At 37.8% G+C, this 18,269-nt stretch overlaps 1 protein-coding gene across 3 annotated transcripts in view; it reads left to right on the top strand.

Moving 5' to 3' along the window:
- TAF1B (TATA-box binding protein associated factor, RNA polymerase I subunit B) overlaps nt 1-18,269 on the top strand; it is a 53,470-nt gene that overhangs the window by 13,594 nt on the left and 21,607 nt on the right. For all 3 annotated transcript variants that reach the window (XR_005104899.1, XM_037391928.1, XM_037391927.1), the window contains exon 8: nt 2,683-2,782. Coding sequence is in view for 2 of the 3 variants with exons in the window: in XM_037391928.1 (XP_037247825.1) it covers nt 2,683-2,782 (100 nt within the window). In the remaining variant the exon portion in view is untranslated. The remainder of the gene's footprint in view (nt 1-2,682; nt 2,783-18,269) is intronic.

The raw sequence follows: 18,269 nt of genomic DNA, 5'->3' as shown, positions 1-18,269 counted from the left end.
GGTACCAGCTCTTCAGATCTGACAGCTAATCGTGTGATTGCACCTTAACACGTGTCAGCCAAAGCTTATCATCAGCTGAGCCAGTAATGGGTCACTGTTGCTGAAAGAGGAAGGTCTCGCTTCCCTTTCTTCTTTCGTCCTGCCTGAGTGATGCATCCCCTTCCCTCTGCCAACTCTTGCCTTTGCTGGAGCCATCTGTGAGCCTCCTTGGTTTGTTAAGATGATGGTAAAGAAGCCCTTCTTTCTGGCAATAGGGTAATCAGTGGTCTTTTGCTGCTGTTGTGAGTTACCTTTGTGGAAGAGCTGAAAGAGGGTAGATTTAGATTACCTATTAGGAAGAAATTCTTTACCGTGAGGGTGGTGAGGCACCGGCACAGGTTGCCCAGAGAAGCTGTGGATGCCCCATCCCTGGAAGTGTCCAAGGCCAGGCTGGATGGGGCTCTGAGCAACATGGTCTGGTGGAAGGTGTCCCTGCCCATGGCAGGGGGTTGGAACTAGATGGTCTTTAAGGTCCCTTCCAACCCAAGCCATTCTATGATTCTGTGAAGAGGATGGTGAGCAACAGGAACACACAGCCAGAGCAGGAGGAGGGAAGTACTACTAGTTATGTTGAGCTTTTAGGTTGGCTGAACACGTTTTGTGAAACCGTAGCTCAAGTTTAAGTTCTTCAATTAAGTGAAGATGACCTTGACTAAAATGAGCTAAGGAACTGACATGCAGGCTGCTTAGCAGATCAGGTAGGATGACAAGGACAAGCAACTGGTGCTGGGTTTGGAGGATAACCTCGCCAAGTGTGTGGATCAGTGCACATCTCCACTCAGGGTGGGGAAACAGTATTTACACTGGCTGAGGAAAGCTACTGAAATTTTGTTAGCAGAAATGTACGTCACACAATTTGATTAGAAGGGATTGTGCAGTGACTTTTACCTTCTTGTTTAAGAGACTAATATGCAGAGCTTCAGAATGAAAAGTATTGGGCAATGTGATTTTTCAGATTGCTGTTTTTTCATAAATCATTATAAATGATGGGTTAATTCTAACTGAGAGAGGTTTGATTAAGAAATGCACTTTTCATTTTAATCCCAGTTTGAATTCAACTTTTTAATTAAACTGAAAATTCAGTTTAAAATGTTTTTTAAAAAAACAGAATGTAACTGTAAACTTTGCAGTAGCTAGCCTTTAAATAGAATTCTAGTCAACGTCGATAGATATACACTGCATAACATGATACAGGTGGTGATTAGGACACTGGGCTGGGAGAAGGAAGGTGAGCTTGTGAGTTGCTGTAGACTCGGGAGGGAGGTGAATCCTTCTCAACAGTGTCTGCTCTGTCAGTGATGACATTGTTCTGCCTTGCCTTTCCCCCCCAGCCCCGCCTTTTTTTTTTCTTTCCCCCTGCCGACACATTTTGAATGAAAGTGGCACGTTGCTGTGCTTTATGAGGAACTCGGTGTTTCAGCTTGTGGGATTGGATCCAGGTAGCGATTGAAGTGTTTAGGTACTGCCCCACACTGGGAACAGATGCAGAGCCCAACCTTATGGCCACTGTAGGAGCCCAGGAGGCACTTGCACAGTTTGTAGACTAAGAAGTTATTAACCCATGTAGCAAGATCAGAGAGATACTGTGCAGGTGACACAGCTGGCAGGAGACAAAGTGGTTGTCAAATCTCTGGTATTATTTACAGAGCAGAGTCTTCTCTGAAATGTTAACTTATGCAAGTTTAGTATTTTCTTTTAACAAAATTGTTTTGGAGAAGAGGAGACAGGCAGGCAGTTTTAGCTTAGTTCTATGGGAGACAGCTACTGTGCTTTAATCTGGAATGAGATCAGTGTCTGTTCCCTTGTGAGGACCCATACTTTTTCTGTGCTTGCTTCGCCTGGTGTCAGTGTCAGCTAAGCTGGTAGATAAGAGCAGGGGTTTGGTGTGGGGGTAGCTTTTTATCTGGTATCTGGTAAGTCCCATCATATATATATTTTTTTTTCATTACATATATATTTAAAAGTCAAGAAAAATCCCAAATAATACTGTCAATTTACAATAAAACTGACTTACCAAAGCCAGTTTTTAACAAAAAATGCATTGTTTGAGTGCAAATAAAAAATAGATTATTTTAGTATTTATCAGTATACAAAATAATTTCTATTCATACCCGAATAAGACTTTTTTAAAAAAATAAGAATACAGATGTAATTAATGGGATTTCAGTTCTGTGTGTCTGCTCATCATTCTGTGACTTTCCTCACTACCATATTACCTGACTCCAACTCCTCCAGCAGAATGTGTGTGTTTTTAAGTAAAATTTACTTAAAGCTTTAGAATTTTGGAAAAAAAAGAAAAAAATTCCATACCATTCAAAGGAGGCTTAAAGTGGTTTCAGAAATGCAGTAGCTGAAGAATGTGCAGAACAAACTCCATGTAAGCATGTTGATTGTAAGCTTACTGCCATAACATTGTCATTTGTCAATTGTATCTGCGCTTAAACCTAAAGGCCTGTTAAATAGTTGAACGGGATTTTGTCTGATGGAGCATTTAGGGGTGTGTAACTTCAGATAGACTTGCTTAGGCAGTATAATACTGGTGTTATTTCAAATCAGAAGCTGATTCGTATATTAATTTTAGAATAAACATATACATTTGTCATACTAAATACTATTTTGGTTTGATTTTCTTTTTTAATGCAGGTTTGTTGTGGAAGGTCATATTCCATATTTGAATGTTTTTCAGCATTTTCCGGAGAAGATGAAATTACACGGAGTTGATCTTAAGATCTTTTGTGTAGAGGTAATTTTTTTCTTAAAGGGAAAGATTAAGAAAAATGACCAAAACTAGTTATCTTGTGGTATATCCATTTTTTTTGTCACTTTACTAATAAATAAATTAAATATATTCTTATGTTGTAGAGTTCATGTTTCACTTTATTGGAGCCTGTGCAGAAACCAGTGCACCCCATGACTTAGAGCGCTTTAATCTTTAACCAGTCTTATTAAGCTGACTAGCTAAGTTAAAATGAAATCAATAAGTACTTACGGAGAAAAATGTATTCAGAACTGCTCTTGAAACACTCAGAAATAGGATTTGGCTTCACGTCTAAGGGCAATGTAGTTGGGTTTTGTGCTTATTTAAAATGTCTCTTGTGTTTGTTTGTAATTGTAATTCCATATTCTTTTCATAAATATGGCTTAGTTGCTACCTCTTCTGTTTCTTGATGTACTGGTTGAAATATATCAAACCTAAAATCTACATAAGGCCTTCTAGAAGCTGAATAGTCATGGACAGTCTTAAGTAAAATGTAAGTTTCCCTTATCTAAGGCTGTTACGTATTGTTATAAAGATTGCCCACTGCTGTCTGTATTGCAGAAAAAAAGTTTATTATGCATTTTTGAAGTGTGCAAATAAAATCTTAGCTTTTAAGAGCAGAAGGCAGCAATTCTGCTAACAGGAAAAGCTAGGTTTTAGTCTGCGATGAGGTGTTTGTAGCCCAAGCCGTCAGTGGTGATGCTGCGGGTAACGTTACTGTTCTCCATTATGGAGTTTATACTCAGCAGGTCATGAATTGTTCAGAAGCTAATTCGTAGCATTTTATTTTTTTTTAAATACCACTGCTATCCTGTCTGGATAAATAATAATTATGACCTTAACTTTTAAAAATCAGGAGAGAAATTTAATATAAAACCTTTTGATTTCTTTTTCTGTCTTAGATCCTTCCTTAATAGAAAAGATACATTAGGTTGAAATGTGGGTGTAAACTTGTTTTTTTTTAAACTCTTTTAATTCTCAGTCTCTCTGCCTTCTTTGCCTCCATCCTTTGAAGGTATTTTTGTCTCTGAAAAATGGTTACACAGAACCTGTATTCTGGCCTGACTAAATAAAATACCGCCCTCACCCCCATAATCCTACAAATTACACAGATAAAATTTTCGTATGAATTGCAGCTGCAAAAACTTGTACCATGTCTCAAAGTGGGAGATCTGGTTTGCAGAGGAGATGACAGTTGCCCTTGGATAATCCTACTTATTTCTTTTGGATAGAGCTGGTTTTGGCATGCAGGATGATCTGATGCCAATCCTGAAGGTGATGTCATCAGTCCCTATTAGCTTACTTTCTCCCAGAGCTGTCTGTTTGGATTATTCCACTGTCCCTCCACAAGCACACTTCCACTATGGATTGTAACACATCCTGATGTGGGAGCAGGACTTTACAACTTGAGAGCCACAAACTGGTCAATTTAATCTTGTTCCACCTTTATATAAAAGAGGAAGTCTAGCCACTTCACCCTTTGTATTAAACACTTCTATAGCATATATGCCCATTACTTCTTTTCACAAACTGGGAAAAAAAGCCCAAATCTGATTTATTGTTTTTTCCTACTGTTGCTTATGATGAGCCTGTATCTAGTGTGGTCTGTTATTTAGCTTACAGGAAATTGCTGATCCAAAAGCTGAATTTGCGTAACTTTTGTACTTCCATCTTGCTTGTCTGTGATACTAACACCTGCACCCCTTGCTTCCAAAATATAAATAGATATACATACCAACCAAGTAATCTCTTAACTTTGTTTTCATTGAGATACATAGGTAAAGTTCTGTAAGGTTATTGTACAGTTTGTTTTCCAGCCACTGCAGTATTATTGTGACTTCCTCCTTCTAGGAATATCTGCTCCCTACTTTACCTTCAGTGTTCCTTTAGTAATGTATCCTCAAGTGCATTTAGTTTTAACATTTTTGACTACATCATTGGGCTGATAATTGCAAAAACCTTACTAGCCGTTTCCTACATCTTATATTTCAGAATTGATATTGCTGCTCATTGCAGCTCTGAGATTACCAATAGCTTACTGTATCTAGTTTTGACATCTGAGTTTTGAGAAATTCAGGAGATGAGGTTATCGTCCTGGAGCAGGAAGTCAGATTGTGTAATACTCCATCCTGAAAATACAGCATGCATTCTTTTCTCCTTGGTATTCTGTATGTAATATTCTGTAGACAATTATCTTCAAAACCTGTATGAGATTATGACTGTTAATAACCAGGTAGTTTAGATGCTCTAATGCCATTATTTGTTGTGCTTCAAGTCTGGTGAATATAAGCTGTAAACATGTTCAGAAATCTTGGTAACTGACAGAACTATTCAGTATGTCTCCTTTTTATTTTGAACAGACTTCTAGTGCATTTAATTGTGTCCTGTGCTAATTCCCTGCAGCCCAAATTTGAAACAAGAAGTAGTTATGTTATAGTAGCTTGAAGGATTTGAAGTCATACTAAGTGTCATTTGATCAGATGAAGCCTAACTTGGTAAGGCTTATCTTGTATGAAAACATTCTCAATGGCTTAAAGTTGGGTTTGGTTTTTTTCAGTAACTATTTCCCAGATACCCAAAATATGTTGAATTTGTACAAGGTTGAAGTTGTTATAGCTTTAAAAAAATAAATGCAGCAATGATTACAAGGTAAGTCACATCTACTTTCTATCTTTCTATGTAGTGACATGTGTATGTGCACAAGAGGTTGTTTTATACCTTGTCATTTAGTAGTATTTAGCATGCAAGTAGTGTGACTAGTCTCAAGCTTTCCGGCTGATGAACTTCTGTGCTGTGTAATATAGGAATGGAGTCCGTATCACTGACAGTTTTTCCCTGTCCTGCGTACCATTTAGCAATTAGAGGTGATTGCAACATCTGTCATACAAGGAGAGACTGAGAGAGATAGTTTTTTTATCGCTGAGAAGGCTGGGGGGGCATTCGGTAATACATGGCAGGAAGGAGCAGGGGTGGAGTCAGGCTCTCCTCTCGGTGGTGTGCAGTAGAAGGACAGGAGTCAGTGGGCACAAACTGAAATACAGGAAATTTCGTTTAAACATAAAACTTTTTTACCGTAAGGGTGATTGAATGGTGGAACAGGTGGCACTGAACCATCATGGAGTCCACGTCTTTAGGGATGCACAAAACCTGACTGGACACAATCCTGAGCAACTTGCTGTAGTTGACCTTGCTTTGAGCAGAGGCGTTGGACTCTATGATCTCCAGAAATCCCTTCCAACCTCAAGTATGCTATGATTCACATGGTATAGTATGCCTCATATTGTTTCGCATTTTCAGTGTAGGTGGCAGATAAGCCCTTCATATTCTAGTAATGGAACAGCTAATAAGAAGGGCATCATTCTTCATACTGTCCAAAATGAACTTGATTTAAAATACCTGACACAAATGTTACCATATCTGGACAGCTCTGTCCAGAAGTCTGGGAGCTCTGGGCACGACTGCCTCACAAATAGAAAAGAGCTTCCACTTGTCCGTATTGTCTTTATCATGATGCATAACTGTTAGACACGTGTCAGGTCCTAGCTGGAGATAAGTGCTACCTCACAAGTATTTTAGGAAGGATAAAAGTACTTCATAAAAGATCTTTGTGTAGAAGGAGTTGTTTATCTTCCATGTGTGTTTATCTTTCCATTGTTCCGAATCTCTTTTCTAAGCCTTCACTTGATTAGTCATCCTATTTATCCCTTTCTTTATTAAAATAATGTGTATGTTAGAAGTTAGCCTTTGGTAAATGGGTTTTACCTAAATGCACGATCAGAGAGTTCACAGGGTTTGCCTGTGAACAGCAGCAGTAGCAGGATGCTCCTGCTTGGTTCTTAGTTCAGAAGTGCTAAGTTCCCAATACAAGAGAAAAAAAGCAAGTTTTCATCTTACTCTGCAAAATTTTTTTCTAAAACAAGTATTTTTATTTCATTTGATTCAAACCTTTATTATGCATCAAGAAAGAGTAAGATACTTAAATTTTGGGGTTTGTTCTATGCAAGAGACCAAGGTTTTTTTCTTTTTATTTGCAATTTATTTCACTACAGTAAATCCTGGCTGGTCTTGAGGCTTGTGCCAGCAGCCAATATGTCTTTGATGAGCACAGTCATAATTTCTCTTTTATGTGGACGTTACCTTTCTTTCCTTTTCAATGCACACGATATCTGTTTCTTTAAAAGCCCGTTAGTGTAGGAGTTAAAGCTAACTTGTAAGTTAGTAGGAATATGTATAAAGTTCCATGGCTAATTTGCTTTCAGCTTGTTTTAATTTTATTGATAGTATATCCTCCGCTGAAGCTACCCACAAATTCCCTTTTCCATTTCTGCTTGAAGTAGGGATACATCTTTAAGATATGCACCTTCTGTTTTGCTTTTAGGCATTTATCTTTATCCTCATACAAAATCAATTGAAGTGTCCCTTTTCTCTTGTCCTTGCCGTAAATCTGTTTTTCCTTACATTTTTTAACTTAGGACTGTATACCTAATTATCTTTTATGTAAGTATTCTGTTTATACTTTAAAGTTGGTTCTGCTTTGCTATCTCGTTTACCTTTAGCTTTCATTACTTTTTATAAAAACTCATTACTTTTTGCCATATTTTACCCTTAATGCATTGTAGGTTGATTTTTTTATGCTCAACATTAATTTTTGGTTTTGATGCTCACATTCTTAACACATAAACGCAGACTTAAATGTACATTTATATATAGGTGAGCAGGTCACTCCCATGGCTGTTGGGCAACATGATTTACTAAAGCATTGAAGATAACAAAGACGTCACTTTGGAGTATGTGCTGTGTGCAACAGGATAGGTGTAGCCTCATAAATATCTTTCAGATCCTGTTGTTCCAAAGAGCTTTGGGAATGCTCATCTTTTTTGATGCACAAGTATCTGGACTTGGCGAGGAGCCCGATAATGTGATCTTATAGTGAAGTTCCCTTCTCTCAGCTTCTCCTCCAACTTTAAAATAATTCCTTTCTTCCTGAAGTTATTAAGAATCTCTCTTTTTCTCAGGGTTAGGGGTGCTAGGAGAAATTGAGCTTGGTGGGCATTAGATGAGTTCTGTTCAGAGTTGTCCACCAACCTGCCCTTGAAGATAAAAGGAAAGGGTATTTACCAAATTATTCTTGCTACTTCTGCCCTGGAGTGTGGTCATGGGATGGCTCCTCTGTATAGCCTTTCTCTTCTCTTTTTTTTTTTTTTTTTTTTTCCCCTTTTTTAAACTATCTGCAAGTAGCTGCACAGTTCTAAGTCTGTCTGAAACCTTCTGTCTTTTACAAGGCCACTGAATGCTTCAGTGTTGACACACTGTGTTGTTGATATGCCTTGCTGTCTAGGAACTTATGTCTTAAAAATGCTTTTTTGTGTGTGTTATTATGTAATTCCATTCCTCTCAGTCTTCCTCTGTGTTTTTGGGGGGTTTTTAGTGTGGGGGTTTTTTTGGTTGTTTTTTTTTTTTTTTTATAATCCACTGAATATTGCTGTCTATAACAAGAAATGTACTTATTTAGACAGCTTTTGAACTTGCGGTGTGAGAAAATTAATATCCAAGTTACTTTTCGGTTGTCTTAGTTTATTGCACATTGTTATTTTTTTGTTTCCTTTTACACGTCCTACTTCCAACTTAGCCATATTAACAGAAGCTTTGCTAGGTTTGCATTCTGCGCTGTATAATTCACCTATTTCCATTCCTAGATGTCTTGATTCTTAGACAACTCCTACAGTTACTCTTCAGATTTTTACGTGATACAGAAACGCTTTCTAAACTTCCAGCTGAGCTGGATTTTCATTGACCGTAGAAAATTTTTGAATGCGTCCTGGTAAAATGGCAGCAATATGCTGTGCTTGTCAGAAGTCGGTGCTGTGGACAAAAGAAGAATCATGAAACTCAAAAGCATGTCAGGATTTTCTCCCGTTTCTCCCACCAACCAAAAGGCTTCTTATTTCTTTCTTCTCCCTGATAACTTTTTTTCTTTCAGGCTTAATAGCTTGTCATTGTAATGTGTATTTTTGTCTGTGTTAGATTAAGCCAGTAGCTCTGGGCAGCTTTCTATTGTGTTCAGTTTAGTAAGGGTTTTAATTCATGCTCCATTATGAACTGATGTTGGCTTTGAGGGGAAAAGGGAGAGTTTGAAAATAAATGTTTCCTGCCCCCCAAAAAAGTCTAATTCATCCAAGGTCTTCCTTTTCCTTAAAGTAACCTGTGATAGGTGTTGAAGTAGGTACCGTAATGTATTTATGAAGAAGACTGAAAAACTCTAGCTCTTTTGAGAATATGCCACTACAGTGTGGAGTCTATTATTCTGTATGATGCTTTGGATTTATTTTATTTTATTTGAATTGGAGGAGTATATACCTTGCACGCATGCGTTCACACACCCACGGCCTCCCTAGCCTGGATTATTAAATTTTTTACCTTTTATTTAGGAATGAAAGGCTTTCTTTAAACACTAAGAGATGATCATTCTTCTCTGTGCTGTCTGGAAACTTTCCAATCCTTTGCTTTCTTCTTTTACAGTATTCTATAGCTTGTATTTTCTTTTTGTTCTTCTCTTCTATTTCTTTCTTTACTTTTTTTAAATTTTGCTTGATTTTATTCTTGGCAACACTTTTGTATCTGTATTTCTCTGCCACCCATCCTTCTGTGTCAGTTTCAATCAAATCTCACCTGCTGAGGATTTTAGAGATCAGATTTCTGAGATGAATTTGCCAAGATACTCCTCTGCTATTAAGGAATGCTTCTGTTTTGCTCCTTTGTTCTGCACACTTTGCTTTCCAGCAGAGCAGCTTTTGAGTTTTGAGTACAATTAGGAGTTACGGTCTTCCAGTGAGACTTTATGGTAATTTTGATATGGGTCCCTTTAGCTATCTCATAAAGCAGCAAAAAGGTTTTTCAGAGCAGCTCCTTGTGGGAGCCAGAGCTTCAGTCAGCTCTCTCCTCTCGTGACCTTATGAAGGTTGCTTGACTGACAGGATATTTTTAGCTTCTATTTTTCCCATTACAATTATACTATTTTGTTCAGGATCTGTGCCAAGGTAATCATTCTAGAGTTCCTGAATCTCCCCTTTTAAATTTTCTTTAAATACTGTATATTAATGTGGAGAGTCCTTTGATGTTTAGAATTTCTTAAGATTATTTAAAAAACAACATTTGTGTTTCAGAGAGCTCCTCAGTTATTTCCTTGAAGCTTCTTGTGTGTAAATTATCTGGGCCTCTCCTTTGTAAGCTACTCAATTTTATCAGATACTGGTTTGCTTTCTTGCAGACATAATTTTTCTCTTCCTTACATATGATTTTAATGAGATGGATTCATATTCTTTTTCCAGTTACTGAACAATTTTGCTTTTTCTTCATCTTTGTTTCATGACTTACCCATTTACCTGTGTCATTGAATTTCAGGATTTAGGGTTGGTTTTTGGTGGTGGTTTGTGGGTTTTTTTTAGTTTCCCTAGTGCTTACAGCTTAGTCACCTTTACCTCTTGTTTCATTGCAGAATATCTGTAGTGCTGTTTCTTGCCTTTTTTTATCCAGGGGATTGTGATTGTCTCTGAGCATTCTGCAGTCAAATCCCCCCTCTGCTTCAAATGGGAGAGCCTTTATTTGTGGTTTTCCATTTATCCCATTATCCCACAACAAAAAGAAGCATATGAAAGAGCTGCCAGGGAGCGTAGTGACCTGCCAGGACTGTATTGGAGAGGTTTAAAGCGTGTGCTTTCATATCTAGGAACTACATTTTTTTGTATTGTTTACTATCCTGCTTGAGAACATGGTTTAAACTCGGGATTTGTATTCTTGTGCTACTACCCAGTGTGGGACGTGTCTTCCAGGTTCAAAATGGTGGTGTAATGTTAATTGTTTATGTTACAATATAGTTAAATGTTGCCGAGTTTTACTATAGCAAGAAAGTTAAAGATATCGAACCTCAGATTTAGCCCCTCTTTCTGGTTCTCTTTGTAACAGGCACCATTACAATTTATATAGTGTTATTAACACTTGCTTTGTAGAAACATTTTTGTCTTGTGACCATCTAACAACTCAGTTGCTTGGTAAAATCTGGTTTGAATTAAATGGGATGTGCCACAAAAATGTTACTTGAATCAATTCAGCATTGTTCAAGCATAGTAAAAGCCATTTTGTTTTGTAAATTTAGCTGACAGGTTTAAGTAGTTTAAGATGCCTCCTGATTTGGATTTCCCTGTGAATGTTGGGGGCAGAGCAACTGTCAGGTAGCCTGGAGGAAAACATAAAAATGGAGGGTTTCTCAACGATTAAGAAAAGACGACTGTTCAATATGTTGATGATTACCCACTGTATACAATCAAAACTAGGACTTGGTTGTAGTGTTCAGCTTTCGAGGCTAATGGATCAATTTTAAATGTAATTTGCCATTCACTCCTTGTTAATTTCTAATAATCTCTGCCTGCTTGTTATAAAGTGTGAAGGTGTTCGTATAATTTATACTGCTGGGATGGGTTGAATAATTTGGCTGTGCTCTGACCAGAAGTAGCATCAGTATTACAGGCTTCTTGAAAACCAGTTCTTTGATTTTTTTATAGTACTGAATAACATGCGGAAACTGTCTATCACTTCTGTATCTAAGTGTATGCTTGGCTTATTCATGTTGGAAACACTTGTTTGCATTTTCTTGTTAGATACTTTGAGCTGCCTCTCTGTTTTGTTTTGTTTCCTGAAGTCAGGAGCATATCACAAATTCATAACATATTTTACTGTGTTTGAAATGCCTAAACTTAGACAGATAGGATCTTCCTTGGGAAGCTTTGAAAAGTAGCTACCTTTCTCACTTACTGAGAGCATTTTTATTAGATAACTTAAATGTAGATACTGAAGAAGGATAGATAAAGAATAGCAGAGGGACTTTTGTGAGAGTGTTGAAGCTTCTCTCTTTTTGCCTACACTCAGCTCTTTTCTTGGAGAGCTGGGCAAGCTAGTAGAGTTTGCATGCCGCTTTCACTCACAGTGGTATTTCTTCCCACCTTGCACTGTGGACAAAGCCCAAGTACTTTTTCATCATTCTTTCGAATACAGGGAAAAATTAGCATCTTCTCACACAGTGAAACAGATGAGCGGTGAACTTTATTGCAGCACAGGAAAGAGTGAGGTCTGTACTCAAACCATGAGGTGCTCAGGGAAGATCACAATCTTTGTGAGGATGACATGACTTAGGAATAGCTGTAGAGCATGCTGCTTGTACCTGCCTTTCTCCAAATGTAGAGCCAGGGGCTAGAAGTCCTGGGTTAACTCTGAGCTTATATGGCATAAGCTTATATGAACCTGTAATATTGACTACTGAAGATCCTTAGAAATCTCATGATGACTGTTTCTAGCGTTGCTAAAAATAGAGGTATTTGTCCTGCTTTTCAGGCTAATGCCTCCCTCAGGTTTGCTAGTATCACTCCTTGATTTGTACGCTGAATTGCATGCAATGTGGCTGAGTGCTTTTATGCAGCAAATATTTCATTCTTTGTGACTGTTTTATATCAAAGATGCTATTTATGGTACTATAATTTCATCAACTTAAAAGCAGAAGGATTAGCATTTGCTTCATTACAGAGTTTGGGTATACGAATGGAAGTTTGTAAACTTGACAGTATGTCTTAAGTGCTGGTGTTTCTTTAGTTGTGGGTGTGGATTTAGTCTCCTAATTATAGTACTCTTCTAGGAGGAGCAGTGAAGTGAATCACTGTTCTAGGGCTTTATGCTTTTTGTCCCACTGTCTAAGGAGGAGTGAAATTCCTCTGTCTACTTTTGTATTCTGAATATTGCATGAGGTCACTGTACTGAAATTCTTACTGTAGAAATCATTTATACCATTTGGTAGACTGCTTTGATATTGCTAATTTGATAGGTGACAGTAGATGCATTCTCTAAACTGACATTGTTTTGAATGTTGATGTGTTAAATAATTTTCTAGTCTAAATACGGTTTTTAAAATAAAATGGTCTGATGACCATTTTTTATGAGTAAACCTTGTAGAAAAAGTGAAATGCGTATCATTGATGCAAGTAAAGGCCACCTATACTTGCAGAAGTAATTTTTAAAGAAGAATGATAATTCTAAGCAAAAATATCCCTCTGCAAACAAAAGTATACCTACATATATACATATAAGTTGCTTAGTCTTCATCATTCTATTCAGTCTTGTTTTTTCACTTTTGTTCTCTTCTTTCCTGATAAAATTCTTAATCTAATGTTATGAGCTGTTTGGAACAAGTCTTGAAAAAATGCTGCCCTCTTGATCGGATTTATTAAGGCAGAGGAGAACAAAAAAAAGGGTCAGCTTTCCCCATTCTGTATCTACTGAAATATACAATGTGAGCTTCACAGTTATGACAACACAGATGGAGCAAACACAACTTGAAACTTCTCACATTTTCTTCTTGTCCAACAATTGACTTAAGAAAATACCTTGAGTCTATTTAGAGAAAATAGTAGTAAATAAAGAAAAATTGAGAGGGAAGGAGACCTACAAAGACAGATATAATGCAAGTTTTTGGGTTTTTGTGTAGCATCATTACAGTGGGTAAACATTGCACACTAGTTTTTGGTTTTCTTAAAAAAAAAGATTATACTTCATTGACTGATGAGATGCTATTAAAACACACAGATACACTTATTTTTCTATCGGTGTCTGTTCTGTGTCCAAGCACACCCATGAAGTGCATGTCAATCAACACTTTTGTCCATGCTGCTGCTGTTAAATTGAATGTGATTAAAGAATACGATCTGTAGCATTCTCTGAAAAGCTGGTGTTATCAATGCTGTTACGTTCACCTACCGGCCTTATTTTAAATATCGGCGTGATCTTTCTGTGATCCCTTCATGATGCTGTTTTTGAACATGCAGTTGTTGCAGCCCAGCTACATTCGAATTATTTTCTAATAATTCCTGACTTGTAATAAAGGAATGGAGATCAAAACCACTTTATGTTAATGTATAAATCTACTATGCATCCATATCTTAAATACTATATGGAATTCTGGTTGGGTTTTTCGCTTTACTTAACTTCAGTCTTCTCAGAGTTGCAGAACTAAGAGGTACAGAGAGTCACAACAAGGATCATCAAATGTAGGGACTGTTTTCCTACAAGAAGCAATTAATATTATCTACTTGCCTTTCAACCTAAAGAAGAAGTGACTGAGAAGAAGATGTGGTGATAGTTTGTAGAACGTGTTCAGGAGGCAACTGTTCAATGTCTCTTCCAATACAAGGACTGGGAAGTGTTGGAAAAGATTGCTGGTCTGCAGGTTCAGAATCAAACAGCAGGAAATGGGGTTTCATACTTTTTGTGGGTAACTCATGAGACTCCTTGTGTTAGGATGTTCTGGATGTTAAAAGGGCCAGATAATGACTGGACAAATGCCATGAAGGAAAAGGGATCTGGAACTAAAAAATGCAGAGATCACACTGCTGACTCAGCCACAAACTGTGAAGCTGGACAGGCGTTTGGTAGTGTCGTGGCTTGCTGGATTCATAAATTCCTCCCTACACCTCTCTCACTCTGGGTGCAAGGTTAAATAGATCGTTGTGGATTGATGTGGTATAGCCACTTTTTTCTTGTTCTGGGATTTCAGTTAGGGTTTCAGTTTGTGGTTTATGTGTTCTGGGGAGACTTTTATTAAGATCGTTAAACTTCACTTTTCATTAACTAGCTATCTCACAACAACTCTTTTTTTAAGTCATAGTTCAAGTCTTCGTTAGGTGAACTAAATACCGTCCTTTAAAGTTTCAGATTTAGAGATCTGAGTTGTTTCTTACTCAACTTGAAAAATGTTGAGAAAGGATTAAATGGTAAAAGTATGCAAAATCATTGCTTAAAAGGGGTATCTCTAGCCTATGGCAAAGAATCCAAAGCAATGAAAACTACAGTTTTCTTAAGCAAAAACATTTCTTTTTGAAAAAAGATTTTGTGTGCTTAGATTTTTCTAGTGATCCTTGGGTTTGTTTTGGTGGTGGAACTAAAGGAAATGTGTGTTTAAAACCTCACAGTGTAAAATTCCTTCCTGTTGAGTAGTAGTGATGATCCTAACGCCAGAAGGAGGAAGGAACGCTTGCAAGAAGTGTGGCCCAGAAATGTGGCAAGAGGAGAAACATGAAAAACCATATAAGAGTAAATAAATTCTAGGTCATGGGAGAGCCATCCTGGAACGGCAGAGATGGCAGCTTAAGGGGTTTTGTGCTTTATCTGTAATATTTCTAAACAGGCTTCAGTTCTATACAGTTCTCTTTTGGCCCTAAAAGTAAGCACAGGTCTTGCATTTGTGAATAGACTAAGCTAATGCTATCTTCTCTTCATGTCTTTGAATAGCGATTAACGTTCTAAAGTTAAGCATATGGAATTTAGGAATTACTGGAATGAAACTGCTTTAGCTTTTAGCTGAGACTGATGTGTAATTGCGCTAGGGTGTAGTCATTAATCATTTAATCTTGTATTGTTTCTAAACAAAGATAGCATCTTAGTTTAGTGTGCAGAACGTAGTGAGCTGCTCTGTATATCTTTTTCTTTTCTTCATTTAATGGGGGGAGTTTAAGCCTGCATTAGTGCACACAACGTGACGCCAGCACAGTTGCAGGGTATTTGGTTCTTTCTCTTCTCTTGATGCTGATCATTCCCCCTCCTCACATGATGGTGCCTTCAGCTGCCCAGTGGCTGTGCCTCCAGGGCCGGGCTCTCAGGGTTGGTGTTGTGCTGCTCTGTCACAAGGTGGAAAACTGGGACAGAGAGGACCTGCCTGAGGCAGCGAGGTGGGTTTGTGGGACCGTCAATGAGGAAACCTGAAGTTTTCCTAAATCCTGTAAAGTTGTCCCTGTATTTAATTTTTTTTTCACACTGGCTTTTTCAAAAGGATTTCTTATCACTTAATTATCTGTTACTGGCCAATAACCATGTTTTCAAGTCATCACGTAGTTAATAGGAAACTGCTGCAGTTTGGATTGTCTCACACACCAGGTTTGGGTGGATTGTATAGTTTAGTTTAGGTCTGATTCAAACAAAGTAAATTCTGACTAAATCTATTAATAAATTCATGAATACAGGTCAAAATGTTTGCTCTGTTTTCTCCCAGAGTGTTCAGACTGGAATGACAGTGGCTTTCTGCTTCCCTGGAAAGTATATCCACGAGGCTGGCTTTTAGACACGTTCCTCTGTTTGCTGAGGTCCTTTTCTCAAAATGTTCAAGGTCTGATGTATAAGAGCCTCTTTTCCCGACTAAAATTTGAATGAGGTTAATTGCCATATGATTTTTTTTTAGTGGTAACTATTTAAAGAATTCAAATTAAGACAGAAACTGGTGATTCTTGTTTATTTAAAAAATATTGTAAGAGGTATAAAATTCTAGCCATACAAATTCTTCTAATCATCTGTGCTGCTTTTACTTTCCAAAATAAGCGGTGATTCCTGCTTTGGTCTGGTGGTGTTTGAGATAACCTTGTAATCTTAGTTTTCTTGGGGGTGGGTCTCTTTCCACCTGTGGGAATTTTTATTTTCTGTCTAACTCTGTGGGGTTTTGTGCATTTTAACAGGTGCATGCAGTACTTGTTCAGGATAGAAGGTAGTACAGAATGAAAAGAAGCAAGGGTGAAGCTTTTATTTGAAAGGAGAGGGGAAAAAAAAAGCTGAGGAGGAAGTTCACTGCTGAAAGGGTTATTGTAATCAAGTTTATCATGGGAGCTTGCTGTTGTGTAACAGAAACTCTAGCTTGTCCATACCTGTCTTTAAGCATTACTTAATGAAGAAATAAAACAAACCTACCAAAATATTTATGAACTCCATAAATTTTTTTCCCAGATTCTTAGATTTCAATACGTTGTGACAGTTCAGCTCCTTATTGGATTACTCTCTCCATTGTAGAAAGACTGAATTTTTAGAAAAGTGGTATTTGTCAGTTAGCTTTTGAGCATGATCAGGCTAACGCTCAAGCACATGTCTCTCTCTCTCTTGGTTTAATAATATTGAAACTCATTTATTCAAAAACCACTTTAGCCAGGAATCATGTAATGAAAAAGGTGTCTTCCGCTGAAAGCAGCCTGTTAAAAGGTCTGCTAGGCATCCAACTAAAACCTCTTATTTCCCGCCCCCAGTAAGGGAGTACATCTGTACTGGATGTTCAGTTAGCTTTTTCTCTTGTGTGTGGGTTGCTGGCTCGTCCACATGCCATCTGGAATTCTTCAGTAAAAGCTGCCTGTGTCAGTTTAATGCGGTCCAATATCCTAGCACACCTAGATATTTTTTTTCCTCTCAAAAATGCATAAACATTGTTTATTGAGTCATCTTCTAAAATTAGTCTTTTTTTCTATGCAAAGATTTTTCTCATTTCCTCTGCAACAATGATCAGGAGTAGCCTGGGTTTTTAAGATGTGGTAGGTGTTTCAGCTGAAACTGTTTCAAGGGAGATAGCAAGAGAGAGGCTGCCATTGTGACGTGAATGATTTTCAAATGTTATCTTGACTTTTTCTTTTTTAACTTTGCCTATTTGTTGCCAGGCAGATAACTTGGGCAACCTATTTGCCTGTCTTCAAGGTGGACAAATTGATTTTGTTTTCCTGTGTTAATCTTTAAGTTATCCTTTCTACTTGATGGCAGGCTCGTAAAGCAGCAACTTTAATTGTGTGCCTGCTCTCTTTGGGTCTTTTCTAGTGGAAGAAGTCTGACAAGCTGTGTATTTCTTAGCAGTTACCTAAATGGAGTTGTAGCAGTTTCACCTGTCTTTATTCTTGTCTTTTGGTTCCCTTTTAATAATTCCAGGCACACCCTCTCGCTGTTACCTCACCATCTGTGTGTGATTCATGGATATCAGGGTTTGAAGAAATGTATCCGCTCATTTAGTCCACATAAGAATGGCTGCACCGAGTCAGACTCGAGGCTCATTGAATCTGGCCTGTTTCTAATAATGACCAGGGAAAGGATGTAGGAGCAGGGTGCAGCGGTTCTCTCCCATGTACTTTCACACTCACCAGCAGTTAACAAGTCTGGGACATTTCTATACAGCAGTAGTAAGGGTGCTTATAATGTCATAGAATTGTAGACTGGTATGGATTGGAAGGGACTCTTAAAAGATTCCTGTTGAACGTTGCATACATCTTTTCAATATACCTTATGCTCTGGCAAAGAAGGCATTCATGAAGAGGTTACATAGAATCTGTGCAACAGAGTTGTCTACATTCATTTTTTTTCCAGTTAGGTTAGATGGCAAAAAAAGTTTTCATGAGTGTTGTTTATTTTCTAAAGCTTGCTGTATCCATAATAATTCACAGTGTTAAAACACACTTAATGTGTGTGATGGCTGTTGTATTGGTTTGCTGCTGTTCCAGGTAGGATGGTGGTGGTCCCTGAGAGGTTAGGCAAGGGGGGGGAAATAAAAACTCGTTTTAAAAAAATGCATCAGCAAGATTCATTGGAGTGTGTGTTTGTATGGGAGGTAGCCAGATCGGTGGTACTGTGAGAGTAAACTAAA

Source organism: Falco rusticolus, chromosome 6, assembly GCF_015220075.1.
Source record: "Falco rusticolus isolate bFalRus1 chromosome 6, bFalRus1.pri, whole genome shotgun sequence".
NCBI classification, from domain to species: Eukaryota; Metazoa; Chordata; class Aves; order Falconiformes; family Falconidae; genus Falco; species Falco rusticolus.
This window is presented reverse-complemented; position numbering and strand designations above follow the sequence as displayed.